We start from the raw sequence: 14,898 nt of genomic DNA on the forward strand, positions 1-14,898 counted from the left end.
TTTTTGTTTTTTAATTTTCAGTGTTTAAGAGCAGTGTTGAAGTTAATGTCTGAATGCTGGGCCCACAATCCTGCCTCTAGACTTACAGCCTTGAGGATCAAGAAGACACTTGCCAAGATGGTGGAATCACAAGATGTAAAGATTTGACAGAATAATATAGTACTGAGGAGCAGAGTTGGACTCCTAGAACTTTTCACCCTGATAAGGGTGGGAACTAAGTGGGAAGAGGAAGCAACTGAGATTCAGTCCACTTCCTCATCTCACTTTTACAGGCTGCTAATATTAAATCTTTCAGTACTTTGTAGAATATAATGCTGAGAGTCTCTGTACACTACATGCTACATATATGGACAGCCTTGTTTTAAATATGCGTATCATTTTTGTTTTAAGCTGCATTGAGACTTCAGTCACACTTAGTGAGTCTCCAGTGAAACTCTGGATACTGAATTGCTTTCTGTGAAAGCCTTAAAAAGCTAAATGGATTCAACAGAGATGGAGAAATATAAGCTTTTTGCCTTCTACCTGATAAAAACCTAGTTGGTTCATACCAAGACTTTTTGAAATAGCCTGTAGGTTAGGAATCTGTTTGAGATACTACTCAGTTTAACAGTTCCTATGCCTTTTATGGGTCTTTTATGTGTGTGCCAGGATTCTTTGGCTGCCATTTGGGATAGATGATAATTTAAATTCACAGAAAGACTTATGGTCAGGGCCCCATATGTTCCCTGATTCCACAGTTTCAGGATTTGCCACAGAATTCATCCCTCGACACAGAATTGTGCTCCAGAATCTCAATTTTCATGTTGAAATAATTACATTTCTGTGCTGTTTTGGTTGCAAAGAGAACCTCAGAAATGTGAACAGTGTAAACTAATGTCCATCTGAGGGCTTGTCTACACGGTTCAGCAATGCGCACACTAGAGGGGTGTGATTTCTAAAGTATACTGACTGATCCATGTAGATCCTGTTGGCACACACTATAAGTTTCCTAGGGTGCTTAATGTACATGCTGCTTGTTAACATGCACTAGGAAACTTTTTAGTGTATGCCAGCAGGGTTGTTGCAGGCCAGTAAGCGTGCAGCACATGAGTGCATTTTAGAAATCACATTTCTCTAGTGTGCATTGCCTCGCTGTGGAGACAGGCCCTGAGTCTGCAGAGAGCCTGAAACAGTGACTGAGAGGTGTGATCTGCCTCAATCATCTCACTTGGGGCCCAGTATGCTCCTTGATTGTGTGGTTGTGGAATTTGGCTTTTTTCAGGGTACCACAGAAGTCATCATTTTTGCTGTAGACTTCACCATTTTGCAGCAACCAGACCTTTGGCTTTCTGTTTTGTCTCTCTGTCCTGCTGGGACCTGTCTGCAGCTGCTTCATGCTTTGCATCTTTCCCCATGAGAGGGAATTAAATGGATTGCACTGCATGCTCCTTTCTCTATTCTGTAGAACCAGGCAGGAGGGGAGGTCTGAGAGCCAGAGCTGGAGTCCAGTTTGCAGCTAGGGCCCACTCCCAGAAGTGCAGGCTGGGCAGCTAGGAAACTGAGAGTGTCATCCAAGGCCTGGGGAACTGAGATGAACCGCTGAAGCTGACTGGCATGCATGAGGCAGGCAAAGGAGATTCTGAGCTAGATCACCCTGACAGCATCGTTACTGCTGGAGATCTACTGGGCCATCTAGAGGACACGTTGAAAAAACATAATCAAATACTATCATTCCTGAAAATCATCGACGAATTGTAAATCAGTGTATTTTCAACTGAATCGGACGTGTGTTGTTGGGTATGGGAGAAATGGGATTGAAAGGGGTTTTAATGGAGGTACAATAAATTAACATTGCTGCAGGATTTGGTCAAGGGTTGCTGTATAATATGCAGTGCTGTGCATATGATTCTGTACTGCAGCAACTAGCTAGTTACATGAAAGCCATTTGGCTTGCACAGGAAATCAAATTTCTGCTCCTTTTTTTGTTGACCAAGACAGGTTGATATAAAAGGCCAAAAAAACTAAAATGATTACTGTAAAGTTGGGTCATTAGTTATATACCATTAATTTTGTCACTGTTCGTTTGAAGTCAGAAAAAGCACCATAACTCAAATTTAAACTCCCAATGCTGTGAATCTTCTGAAGATTAAAAACACAGTATTGGAACAGTTCAGTTAAACCTAATTTAAGTGCCTCTAACCTTGTACTGTAAACCTTGTTCTAGATAATTTTAAAAAGGGAAGGTATTTATATAGTGTGTAATGTGCTCTATTTTAAAACACCTGGTCATAGGTACATGTGTACACACATGCTATAGCCCAGATTTGGAGGGGGAAGGAATTAGGAATAATGTTGAAATTGTTCAGACTTAGCGATTTCATATAAAGATTTTTGATAAATTATCTGTCGTCTTAAAATGGGTACATGGAGACTGCTTTGAAATTGTGTTAAAATGTCTTTTGAAAATACAATAGAAAATGTAGCTTAATGAAGTTCCAATGTGCATTTGTGAACAACTGCAAATAACTATCTAACATTGGGTTTTTTCACTTCTGTTCCATAGTTTGCCAAAAGTAAGTGGTCAGGCAAAAGACTGCAGTATTTTTTATTTTCTGTTGTGATGTACAGACTTTATTTAACAATGCTACATATTTTATAGAAAACTAGTTATCTCAAGGGACAATTCTTTTTTTAAAATAAAGTCATTACTTTTGTTCATTAAAGCCTTTAAGTATTAATATGTATTCTGGTTGAACAATTCATGGGTGTGTCAAGTATAATTTTAACTTATTTGAAGACAGCGGTAGACAATAGTGTGCCACAATTCTTATGAAAAAAGGGCTTTAAATTTTTTTTCCGTCCATTGCCAAGAAAGATATAAGATGAGGCTGAAGTCGTTAAGCATGTCTTTGTGCATTAGTTTGCATAGTACTCCTGGGGGAATTCTGTGCCAAAAATTAAAAATTCTGCACACAGTATTTTAAAGTTCTGCAAAATTCTGCATATTTTATTTGTTAATATAACACAATATAATCACGCTGGTTTCAATTATTTTGGTAATTTATTTAAACTACAATACAATGGATGGAGAATGGGAGTGGGGAGTATTGGAGGAAATCCCCAAGCCCCCTCTGTCTAGTAGTAATGTAGCTAGTATTGACCCTTTACTTCTAGTTATTAATCAACAAATCTGTGCAGCCATATGCTCAGTGTTACATCATAGGCAATTGAAGAGCAAGTGAGGGCTCAAACTCACAATTTATATTGGCTACTGACCATCTCCAGGAAGGTCAGTAGAAAACAGTTCGTGGAGCTCATTTTGATAGGAAAATTTTTCAGTCAAAAAATTTAGACCAATTCTAATCACTAAAGCATCATAAGCATTTATAAGGCCATACTGTCTGTTACAATAAGGCTTATTTACACCACTTTGGGAATATAAAGGAGCCTTAAATTTTTTACACCTGTTTTATACTCCTGGGGAATTTACTAAGAACAATGGGAACAATTCACTAAGCAGGCAGGCTGCTACATTCTACTCTGCCTGTGGGGACAGAGCCTGCTGCACATCTACCTTCTCAGAAACACCCCAAAGCCTTGCCCCTTCACGCCGAGCATTCCACAATAGCAAGCAAGAGGGACAGAGTGTCTCTTTCTCTCTCACACATGACTGCCGAGCCCTCCCGCCCCGGGTGTGATTTACGTCTCTACCAGCAGCTCTGGGCACTCAAACTAACCTGCTTGCACTGCTGGGGAGGGGCGTGTGACTGCTCTTGCGGCTTCCCTTTGCTTCCCCATCAGAAGTCATTTTTCTGTGGGGAAGCAAAGAAATCTGCAGGGGCCATGAATTCTACGCACGCACAGTGACGCAGAATTCCCCCAAGAGTAGCACAGGTAGTTGGAAAATATTTGGCATGAGTAATAAAATCAATAATTTAGAATAAGCTGCTTCCACCCACCCATCGCCCTGGGTTTTTAACAATAAAAAGGAAAATGTTTATGCATGTGTCCCATAAGCTTGCTCTTTCAGAACATGGAGTTTTTTTTAATTTAATCCATTCCTATATTGCAGTGGTTCCCAAACTTGTTCCGCCGCTTGTGCAGGGAAAGCCCCTGGCAGGCCAGGCCAGTTTGTTTACCTGCCATGTCTGCAGGTTCGGCCGATCGCGGCTCCCAGTGGCCACGGTTCGCTGCTCCAGGCCAATGGGAGCTGCTGAAAGCGGCGCGGGCCAAGGGACGTACTGGCCGCCACTTCCAGCAGCTCCCATTGGCCTGGAGCAGCGAACCATGGCCAGTGGGAGCCGCGATCGGGCGAACCTGCGGACGCGGCAGGTAAACAAACCGGCCGGCCCGCCAGGGGCTTTCCCTAAACAAGTGGCGGAACAAGTTTGGGAACCACTGCTATATTGGAATATTTGTATTCATCTCATAAAGTGCCATTTGAATTATACATCTTTATTAGCTATGATTTATTTGCTGACACTTAATCTTGGTGTGTTTTTCTGAAGTCTTTAAGGAAAACAGTTGGTGGTAGTCTAAATAAAGCAACAGAAATGTAAAAATGAAACACCATTTTTAATTATTCATTGATTTCCCCCCACCCCAAATATTTATTGCTTAAGTTTTTGCAAGGCAAAATGTTGGTGATACTGAAGGTATGTCTACATTACAATTAGATATCTGTGGCTGGCCCATACCAGATGACTTGGGCTCCCGCTCAGGCTAAGGGGCTGTTTAATTGCAGTATAGAGGTTTGTGCTTGGGCTGCAGTCTGAGCTCAGGGACCCTCCCACCTCGCGGTGTCCTAGAGCCCAGGGGCCAGCCTGAGCCTGAATGTGTACACTGCAGTTAAACAGCCCCTCAGCCTGTGTCAGCTGGCATGAGCCAGCCATGGGTTTTTAATTGTAGTTTAGACATACTCTGAGTAAATACCATAACACTTTAAAAGGCTTTACAAAAAACACTTTTACATAAAGTAAATCCACTGAGCTGGGTTTTCTGTTGGGCGGGTGGAGGAGGGGAGAGGAAGAGGTGGAGGGGGACTTGCGCCTAAATTCTAAAAAGTGGTTGTCTAGTTGGGCTCCAAAATCTATTTTTAGGCACCTCAGTAAATGGCCTGATATTCTCAAATCCTGAGTATACAGTAACTTTCATTGGCTCAATTGAGAGCCGGTAGGTGCTCAGTATGTCTGAAAATCAGTAAATTAAGGCCCTAATTCAGTAAAGCACTTAAGCATGTGCTTAAGTCCTATGTGAAGTAACTTGCAAAATCAGGGCCTAAATATGTGCTTACGCTCATAGCTTTAGATATCAATTTCTTAAAATCTTGACATTAATCTTAGCAAATTTATTAATTAAAATATTTTTATACTTAATGTAGACTTAAGTCAAGTTGCATTGCCTTATAAGGATTCCAAAGCCTTTTAAAGGAGTATCAGACTCCTTCATCCTAAGTGAGTGATCATCTCATTTTGTTGGTCAAACTTACTTCAGTCATTATTTGTCAACCAGTATTTAAAAAAAAAAGGGCGGGGGGGGGGGGGAGAGAGGATGCCTGGCAAATATCTTTTAAATGTTATGTGTAGCGTATGCCTTGTGAACATGGTCTGTGCATTGGAACCAATTAAGCATTGCATATGGAGATTTGTATTGTCTAGCAGGTTCTATCTTGTTTTAGTTGGATGGAAAGTAACTTGCATCTTTGAGATAATTGAGGCCATTGTATTCAGTGAGAGTAAGGAAACATTTACGTTCCTGGTTAACTTGTAAATTCCTAAAGGAATATGATGTTTCTAGGAATGAATGCAGACTTGCGTTTTGGGTTTTACTGTTTGCTTATCTTAGAATTTTCCTTTAAGAATGAGTATCTTGAAAACCAAAATTAGATAAGTGATGTACAACTTCCGTAGGCCTCTAATCAGCTTTTAAGGTAGATATTTTTGAAAGTACGAGACTTTAAAATCTTGTAAAACTGGTAGCTTCATTTGTATGTACCATATTTTCCTTAATTATTTCATTTACATTTTTAAATTATATTATCTTTAAGTGTTGATATTAAAATGCATAATGAATTTTTAACTGTTACCTCCTCAGTAAGCCTAGAATCAAATTTTAGAACATCATCTAAATGACCACTGAATGTGCTATAAAATTAATTCTTTGGCTACAAATCAGCTATATTGTCTTCACATACTATATTTTAAATTAAATTAACAGACTAAAACCATTTGAAGAATAAAAATGTCACTTAAGTTTAAAATTAAAAATCTTTTTTGGTTACTGTAATAATGTTTAAAGGGAATTAATTATCTTTTATTTTGGTTAGATAGAAATGATTTAGCAGTTCTCCATTGTTGTGACAGTGCTTCTGTAAGAAGGTAGAGGACACAATCCTGCTTCCACTGGGTGTACCCCATGTAGGGATGATATAATGGTATATAATACAGAGCTTTATGGAGTTCACAGTATGGTAGCCATGGTTTAATAGTTATCACAAAGGTGGAGTGAACACTATTTTACTTAATTTGTTAAACAAATCTCATGTAATTGTTGCCTTGTTCTATATTATCCTTGAATGCAATTAAGTCCACATACTGTAGTGATGTTTGTGCTCTGACCTACCCATGCCCAACATGAAATGTATTATATTGTATACAAAAATAACATTGTAGTTAACTTAGAGAAGATGTAAATAAAAATGAGAGAAGGGTAAAACAAGTAGAATGATTACATTCTTGTGTTTGTTATATGCCAAAAGTGTAGAATAATCTTTTAAAATGTAACACACTAATGTACCTTGTACAGCATCTGAGTTAAAAGGTGCCTTAAGTTTACCATGAATGCTTTTTTCTGTACACAGATTATGTCCAATGTATCATTTTTAAGTAAATAACCTTATTTTAGTACATATTAGTAATGTGTTTTGTATTTACTATAAGACTTCTTCATGAGTATGTACTACCTTGGAAACTGATAATACATAACCAAGTACTTCTCTGCTTTTAAAATACTGTATTTGGTTCAGTCTTTAAATCATTGGATAAGTTAACAATGGTTATTAACAGCTTTAATCATCTTACTTAGTGATGCTCAAAGTTGCATGGTGGACTACCGTCAATCATCCAGTGCCTTAAATGTGGGCACAATACTAAAATCAGTATTCTTCTTAACTTTTCTCCTTGGTTCGTATTGGAAGAAAAACAAAGGCCGCTTTTAATAAACTGCTTTGCTTGATCATTTGATCTTTATTTGTGTTTGGGGATAGACCTTTGAGGCATATGTTGCCTATAAAGGTAAAGATCTATTTGTCATTTGAATTGACACAAACTCTTATTGCCAGTACAAATAATTAGGGCTGTCGATTAATCGCAGTTAACTCACGGGATTAACTCAAAAAAATTAACTGTGATTACAAAAAATCATGATTAATCACACTGTTAAACAATAGAATACCAATTGAAATTTATTAAATATTTTTGGATGTTTTTCTACATTTTCAAATATATTGATTTCTACTACAACTCAGAATACAAAGTGTACAGTGCTCACTTTGTATTATTTTTATTACAAATATTTGCACTGTAAAAATGATAAAAGCAATAGTATTTTTCAATTCACTTCATACAAGTACTGTAGTGAAATCTCTATTGTGAAAGTGTAACTTACAAATGTAGAATTTTTTTGTTTGTTACATGACTGCACTCAAAAACAAAACAATGTAAAACTTTAACTACTTACTTCTTGTTCAGCCAATCGCTAAGACAAACAAGTTTGTTTACATTTATGGGAGATAATGCTGCCTGCTTATTTACAGTGTCACCTGAAAGTGAGAACAGGTGTTCTCATGGCACTGTTGTAGCCGTCATTGCAAGGTATTTACGTGCCAGATATGCTAAACATTCGTATGCCCCGTCATGCTTCAGTCACCATTCCGGAGGACATTCTTCCATCCTGCTGATGTTCATTAAAAAAATAGTGGGTTAATTAAATTTGTGACTGAACTCCTTGGGGGAGAATTTTATGTCCCCTGCTGTTTTACTCGCATTCTGCCATATATTTCATGTTATAGTAGTCTCAGATGACGACCCAGCACATGTTTGATTTAAGAACACTGTCACTGCAGATTTGACAAAATGCAAAGGTACCAATGTGAGATTTCTAAAAATAGCTACAGCACTTGACCGAAGGTTTAAGCATCTGTAGTGCCTTCCAAAATCTAAGAGGGACGAGGTGTTGAGCATACTTTTAGAAGTCTTAAAAGAGCAACATTCTGATGCGGAAACTACAGAAGCTGAACCACCGAAACAGAAAATCGATCTTCTGCTGGTGGCATCTGACTCAGATGATGAAAATGAACATGCATCAGTCCGCTCTGCTTTGGATCATTATCGAGCAGAACCCGTCATCAGCGTGGATGCATCTCCTCTGGAATGGTGGTTAAAGCATGAAGTGACATATGAATCTTTAGCGCATCTGGTATGTAAATATCTTGCGACACCAGCTACAACAGTGCCATGCAAACGCCTGTTCTCACTTTCAGGCGACATTGTAAACAAGAAGCGGGCACCATTATCTCCTACATATGTAACCCAACTTGTTTGTCTGAGCGATTGGCTGAAGCAGGACTGAGTGGACTTGCAGGCTCTAAAGTTTTACATTGTTTTATTTTTGAATGCAGTTATTTTTTTGTACATAATTCTACATTTGTAAGTCCAACTTCCATGATAAAGAGAATGCACTACAGTACTTATATTAGGTGAATTGAAAATACAATTTCTTTTGTTTTTTACAGTGCAAATATTTGTAATCAAAAATAAATATAAAGTGAGCACTGTACACTTTGTATTCTGTGTTGTAATTTCAATCAATATATTTGAAAATGTAGAAAACATCCAAAAATATTTAAATAAATGGTATTCTATTATTGTTTAACCGCACGATTAATCGCAATTAATTTTTTTAATCGCTTGACAGCCCTACAAATAATATTAATTAGAAAACCAATTATAATTTTGTATTTTTACTTGAGTGAAGTTATAGTAGTAAACTCTTGTCCTATGGGGTTCCAAAAGTGGCCAGTGGGATATAATACTTAAAGCTGAGTCCTTCTGGACATTTTCATCAATCCAAGGAGCAACAGTTTATATCTCAAATAGAATTGTCCTTTTTAACAGCTAATATTTATGGTACCTTGAAATATAGAATCATAGAAATGTGGGGCTGGAAAGGGCCTAGATATGTTGCCAATATCTTTGATTTTTAATGAACTGCAGCTACTGTACTGTAGTTGATACTAAAGCTATTCTGTTTTACCACATGGCATTAATGTTGGCTAGGGTGAGATTGTATTTTGTTTGTGAATAGTATTGAAAGGCACAATGAAGAGGCTGTGTTTTAGTGAAATTTTTGATGAATGATTTTAATTTTGTTTTGATTAATCAATTATAACTTTTTTTCCCCATGGTATTTGGCTTTTTGGCCACAAAGTGGTATTATATTTTAAAGTTTTGAGACTCCTTTTGGCAAAATGTTTGTTTTCTCCATAACTGATATAATCTAATGAATGTTAATTTCTCCCCTTACTAATATTATCCCTTGCCAATAATAGATACAGAACTCTTACATTTTTGGTATACGTTTTTTGGCCACCCTTAGAACTTTAATATAATTAAACTTTTTACTGTCAGCAAAAATTTGCTTTAATACTTAAGAATTTTGAAAAAGCATGTGAGGCACTGTGAAGCTTGGCAACCATAGACAATAACGTCTCTGAAAAATGTATTGTACATGTGGAGAAATACACTTTGAATAACTCGTGTGAAATTGTGACTCAACTGAAGTCATTGGCGAAGCTCCCATTGACTTCAATGAGGCCGGGACTTTACCTGGTTTCTCTAAGCCAGGGGTCGGCAACCTATGGCATGCGTGCCAAAGACGGCACGCGAGCTGATTTTTAATGGCACACTGTTGCCTGCCAGGGTCCCGGCCGCTGGCCCCGCTCAGCCCGCTGCCGAACCCAAGCCGGCAGCGGGCTGGGCGGGGCCGGCGGCCGAGACCCCGGCAGGCAGCAGTGTGCCATTAAAAATCCTGCCCGGCCCAGCCTGCACTTCTCCGCCCACCGCTCTCTCCTGCAGGGGCAGGGAGCAGAAGCTTGGTCCTGCCGGCTGCTGCTGCAGGGCAGCCTCCACCAGCAGCCAAGCTCCTTCCTCCCCTGCCTCTTCCCCCAGCGTGCTGGGTTCCTGCCCCTCCTCCTCTCCCTCCCTGCGGCCGAACAGCTGATGGCCCTGGAGAGGGAGGGGGAGAATCGGAGCCGGAACCGCAGCTGCAGCGTGTTCGCTGCTCCCGAGAAGGGGCGGGGACGGGGCCTTGGGGAAGGACGGTGGAATCACGGCATATCCCCTCCAGCCCCCTGCCTTGAGCCGCTCAGGGCAGGGGGCTGGGAGCATCCCCATGACTCCAGCCCACACCCCCCAGCCCCCTGCCCTGACTCCTGAACCCCCCTCACCCCTCTGCACTGAGCCCTGCACCCCCTCACACACACCCAGCCCCCTGCCCTGACCCCTGCACTGCCCCATGACCCCAGCCCTGACTCTGGCACCCCCCTCACATACCCAGCTCCCCCACACTCCATGCCCTGACTCCTGCACCCTCCTCACACACCCCCATCCCCCTGCCCTGACTCCTGCACCCCCCACACATACCCAGCCCCCCCATGCCCTGACTCTTGCACCCCCCACACATACCCAGCCCCCCCCACGCCCCACCCTGAGCACCAAACGGAAGCTCTTGCACCCCCCCCCCCCACATTCCCACCTACACCCCTCACACTAAATGGGAGCTGTCCAGGTAAGCGCTACACACCCAAACCTCCTGCCCCAACCCTGAGCCCCCTCCCTCATTCTAGCTCCTGGCCAGACCCTACACCCCAACCTCCAGCCTGCTCCTTCACCCCCAGCCCTGTGCTCAGTGCACTCCCACCCTCAGCTCAGTGCAGAGAGGAAGAAAATGTGCTAAAACCAGGGAGAAGGTAGGTACCCACTCTATGTGGACAGGGCTGGAACCCCAGACCGGCAGCAGGCTGAGCAGGGCCAGCAGCCGGGACCCTGGCTGGCAGGAGCTGGCGGACGGAACCCCAGACCGGCAGCGGGCTGAGCGGGCCAGCGGCATAAGATCAGCATTTTAATTTAATTTTAAATGAAGCTTCTTAAACATTTTGAAAACCTTGTTTACTTTACATACAACAATAGTTTAATTATATAATATAGACTTATAGAGAGAGACCTAAAAATCGTTAAAATGTATTACTGGCACGCAAAACCTTAAATTAGAGTGAATAAATGAAGACTCGGCACACCACTTCTGAAAGGTTGCTGACCCCTGCTCTAAGCCATATCACTGCTGAAGATGATGAGTGGGATAGAAAGGAGACTTGAATCTACTTCATTAAAAGTGTCTGGGTCACCTGATTTTAATGGCCTAAATGAAAGATACCAGCCCTGTCATTGATGCTTTTGTCTCCCTTTGCACTTTCTCACCCCGTCTTGCTTTTCTTGTACTCTTTCCTCTCCCCAATTCAAAATATTCAAGCAGTATTGTGCATAAAAATGAGATTACTTTACTTGTCAAAGGCACAGAATAAATGGTGTATTTTCAGTCTTCAGTGTATTGGAAACAGCAGTACAGAGAGATGCTTACAATCCCACCAGTGAGTTAATTTATAAACAGTTAAAACTGCTAACTTTCTGGCTTGCCTTATTCCAAGAGACATGCAGAGGCAATGGTGCAAAGGCGTGCTTTCATGTGATTATTATACGTGTTACGAACTGGTACATCCAATCTTCACTGCAAAGGGGCACAGTCAGCTATAAAATTAAGGTTTGAAGAGCAATACATGGACCTGTTTTTAATAATTCTGTAGTTTAATGCTTACAACTAGAGCTGGTCAAAATTTTTCCGATGGAACAGTTTACCATCAGAAAATGCTGATTTGACTAAATCTGTGTTTTATCAGAATTTTTGAAACATTTTTTTATAAGTTTGAAATGTTGCACTTTGATTTCATCATTTTGATTTATATATTATATTTATAATTTATAATGTAAAAGCCAAAACATTTTGACCTTATCAAAATGAAGTACACCTCTACCTCGATATAACGTTGTCCTCGGGAGCCAAAAAATCTTACCGTGTTACAGGTGAAACCGCGTTATATCGAACTTGCTTTGATCCACCTGAGTGCGCAGCCCCGCCCCCACGGAGCACTGCTTTACCGCGTTATATCCGAATTCGTGTTCTATCGGGTCACGTTATATCGGGGTAGAGGTGTATTATATGTAAAAATCAGAGATTTGATTTTTCATCCCAATTCAGGATGAAACTACATTTTGAAATCTTGGAATTTCCCTCAACTCTAACTTACCTTGGGCTGAGATACTGCATTCAACGCATTAACTCATCACACAGAAGAAACTTAATAAAATCCCATTTCTCTAAATTCTATGTGATGCTTTAAGTAATCAAAAAACAAATATGTCTAGAAAGGAACATGGAGGTAAATCTAAGAGTGCTATGTTAAAAACACACAACAGAATTTATATGCAAACAAATCACAGATCAGGCAGTAATTGATGGTCCACTGTATCTGTGGGAAAATGTTGACTAATGAGCAATGGCACACTTCAAGTTTTAAATATTAGAAATCCACCCATGGTTGTTCCAGGTGGGCTACGTTTCACTATAGAGCCCTGAAGCAGTTCAAACCACACTCTCTCCCCCTTCTTCAGCTCTGCCATAGCAAAAGTGGTCTCAGAGCTTCCAGTTGTCTCCTTCTTCTGACTACTTGACAGAGTCATTCTGTTCCCACGGCTAAAAACCAGCTGCCCTAGTGCAGGTCCTGCGCTAAACTTCACATTGATAACAAACATGTAGACACCATTTTGAGGTGCTTTGAAGTAGCCCTGTTCAGGGAAATAGCTGTTACCATAATTAAGGTATGTTTCATTAAACCTCAATGCTTTTACTTCATCCCATTCTTCGCAGAATCCAACGTAGAATGCCACGGATGAATCTAGAACAACACGGGGAGAGGAACAGTTTTAACAACACAGCAACTCTTTCTGCGCTTGCTCCCCACAGGTAGGTAGTGGAATAAAGCTTGTAATTATGATTGCCACATATTTTTTTGTGTTAACTTATCTTATTAAATGTAAATATTTGAAATAAGATTGTGCTCACAATGGGAATCAAAGTGGCTCAACAGTAATATATCCATATCTGCTTCCTTTGGGTCTTAGGAATCATCTCTGTTTGATTTAATGAGGCGCCATGTTCTAGTGGGTAGGGCACTGGACTAGTGGGTCACAAGATCTAGGTTATATTCTTGGCTCTGCTGTGTGACTTTGGGCAAGTCACTTTACCTCTCTGCACCTCTGCTTCCCCTCCTACTCTTTGTGTGCTCATTGTGTGTCTATACAGTGCCTAGCACAGTGGGGCCCCAATCTTGGTTGAGGCTTCTAGGTGTTACTATAATACAAATAACTCGTTTTTTGCTACCATCAGCATTGCTGAACTGATCTAGCTACAAGAGCAAGCTACAGTCCATTCTGCATCATTAATCAACAACACTGCCAGCAAAATTTTCATTCCATAATCTTTGTTAGTCATTAATATATGAAGCAGACAGAAAACTTGCATCTTTCATTTCCTGGGTTGAATGCAAAGTGCTGACAGAAAAATTGTCTTGACTTGTAAAGCAATCTAATCAGATCTGAAAGTAATTGACAGAGAATAAATAGGAACATCATGATCTCTCTGGAGTAGACCATATCATATACATTTTAAAAAATGAATTGCAAATGCAGATATATCACTACTTGGACAAAGTCTAGTAGGTTGTTTGGCCAAGTAGCTGGTGGGATAGTTGCACTGAATATTTTGGCTATTTTTTATAGTACAACAGATTCACCCAAATAACATATGTATATTTGAAATTGTTCCATACTAATTAGAGAAATATTTTTACAATTAAATGCCTCTTGTTCTATAAGTAATGTTACTAGACTGCTCAAATTTTCATTCTTTGTTGTAAAGAAGAATCAGATGTCATATAAAACACAAACTTATAAAACCTGTTTGTAAAGGATTAATTGATTCATTATAGGTAGAGCCCTACAAATTTACAGTCCATTTTGGTCAATTTCAGTCATAGAATTTTAAAAATTATAATTTCATGATTTCAGATATTTAAATCTGAAATTTCATGGGATTGTAACTAAAGGGGTCCTGACCCAAAATAAGGTAATGGGGGGGTCTCAAGGTCATTGTAGGGGGGTCGTGGTATTGCCACCCTTCTGCTATGCTGCTGGCAGCAACTCTGCCCTCCAAACTGGGCAGCTGAAGAGCAGTGGCTGCTAGGCAGGAGTCCAGCTCTGAAGGCAGTGCCACCAGCAGCAGCAGCGCAGAAGTAAGGATGGCATGATATGGGTATTGCTACCCTTACTTGTGCACTGCTGCCTGCAGAGCTGGGCCCTCAGTCAGCAGCTGCCACTCTCTGGCCACCCAGCTCTGAAGTCAGTAGCGCAGAAGTAAGGGAGGCATGGTATGATATTACCACCCTACTTCTCCACTGCCGCTGGGTGCCCGGCCAACAGCTGTTGCTCTCCGGCCACCTAGTTCTGAAGGCAGCGCCAAAGTAAGGGTGTCAATAGCATGACCCCCCTACAATAACCTTGCAACTCCCCTTCGATCCTCTTTTGGGTTGTGAACCCAAGTTTGAGAAATGCTGGTCTCCCCCATGAAATCTGTTAATCTGTATGGTACAGAGTAAAAGTATACAAAAGACCAGATTTCATGGGGAACAGTCAACATGGATTCACCAAGGGCAAGTCATGCCTGACCAACCTGATTGCTTTCTATGATGAG

The 14,898-nt window shown here is 40.6% G+C and overlaps 2 protein-coding genes across 3 annotated transcripts in view; one reads left to right on the forward strand and one right to left on the reverse strand.

Moving 5' to 3' along the window:
* The window catches only part of BMPR1A (bone morphogenetic protein receptor type 1A), a 69,863-nt gene extending 67,166 nt beyond the window's left edge, over positions 1-2,697 (forward strand). Inside the window, exon 11 of the mRNA XM_026653678.1 lies at positions 22-2,697. Coding sequence (XP_026509463.1) covers positions 22-147 — 126 coding nt within the window. The 3' untranslated portion in view covers positions 148-2,697. The remainder of the gene's footprint in view (positions 1-21) is intronic.
* Positions 2,698-12,236: 9,539 nt separating this feature from the next.
* Positions 12,237-14,898, reverse strand: part of MMRN2 (multimerin 2) — a 51,117-nt gene continuing 48,455 nt past the window's right edge. For both annotated transcript variants that reach the window (XM_024209887.2, XM_024209879.2), the window contains one exon: positions 12,237-13,045. In XM_024209887.2, the coding sequence (XP_024065655.2) occupies positions 12,657-13,045 (389 nt within the window). In that variant the 3' untranslated portion in view covers positions 12,237-12,656. The remainder of the gene's footprint in view (positions 13,046-14,898) is intronic.

Source organism: Terrapene carolina, unplaced genomic scaffold (assembly GCF_002925995.2).
Source record: "Terrapene carolina triunguis isolate 2854851 unplaced genomic scaffold, T_m_triunguis-2.0 Scaffold146, whole genome shotgun sequence".
Taxonomy (NCBI): domain Eukaryota; kingdom Metazoa; phylum Chordata; order Testudines; family Emydidae; genus Terrapene; species Terrapene triunguis.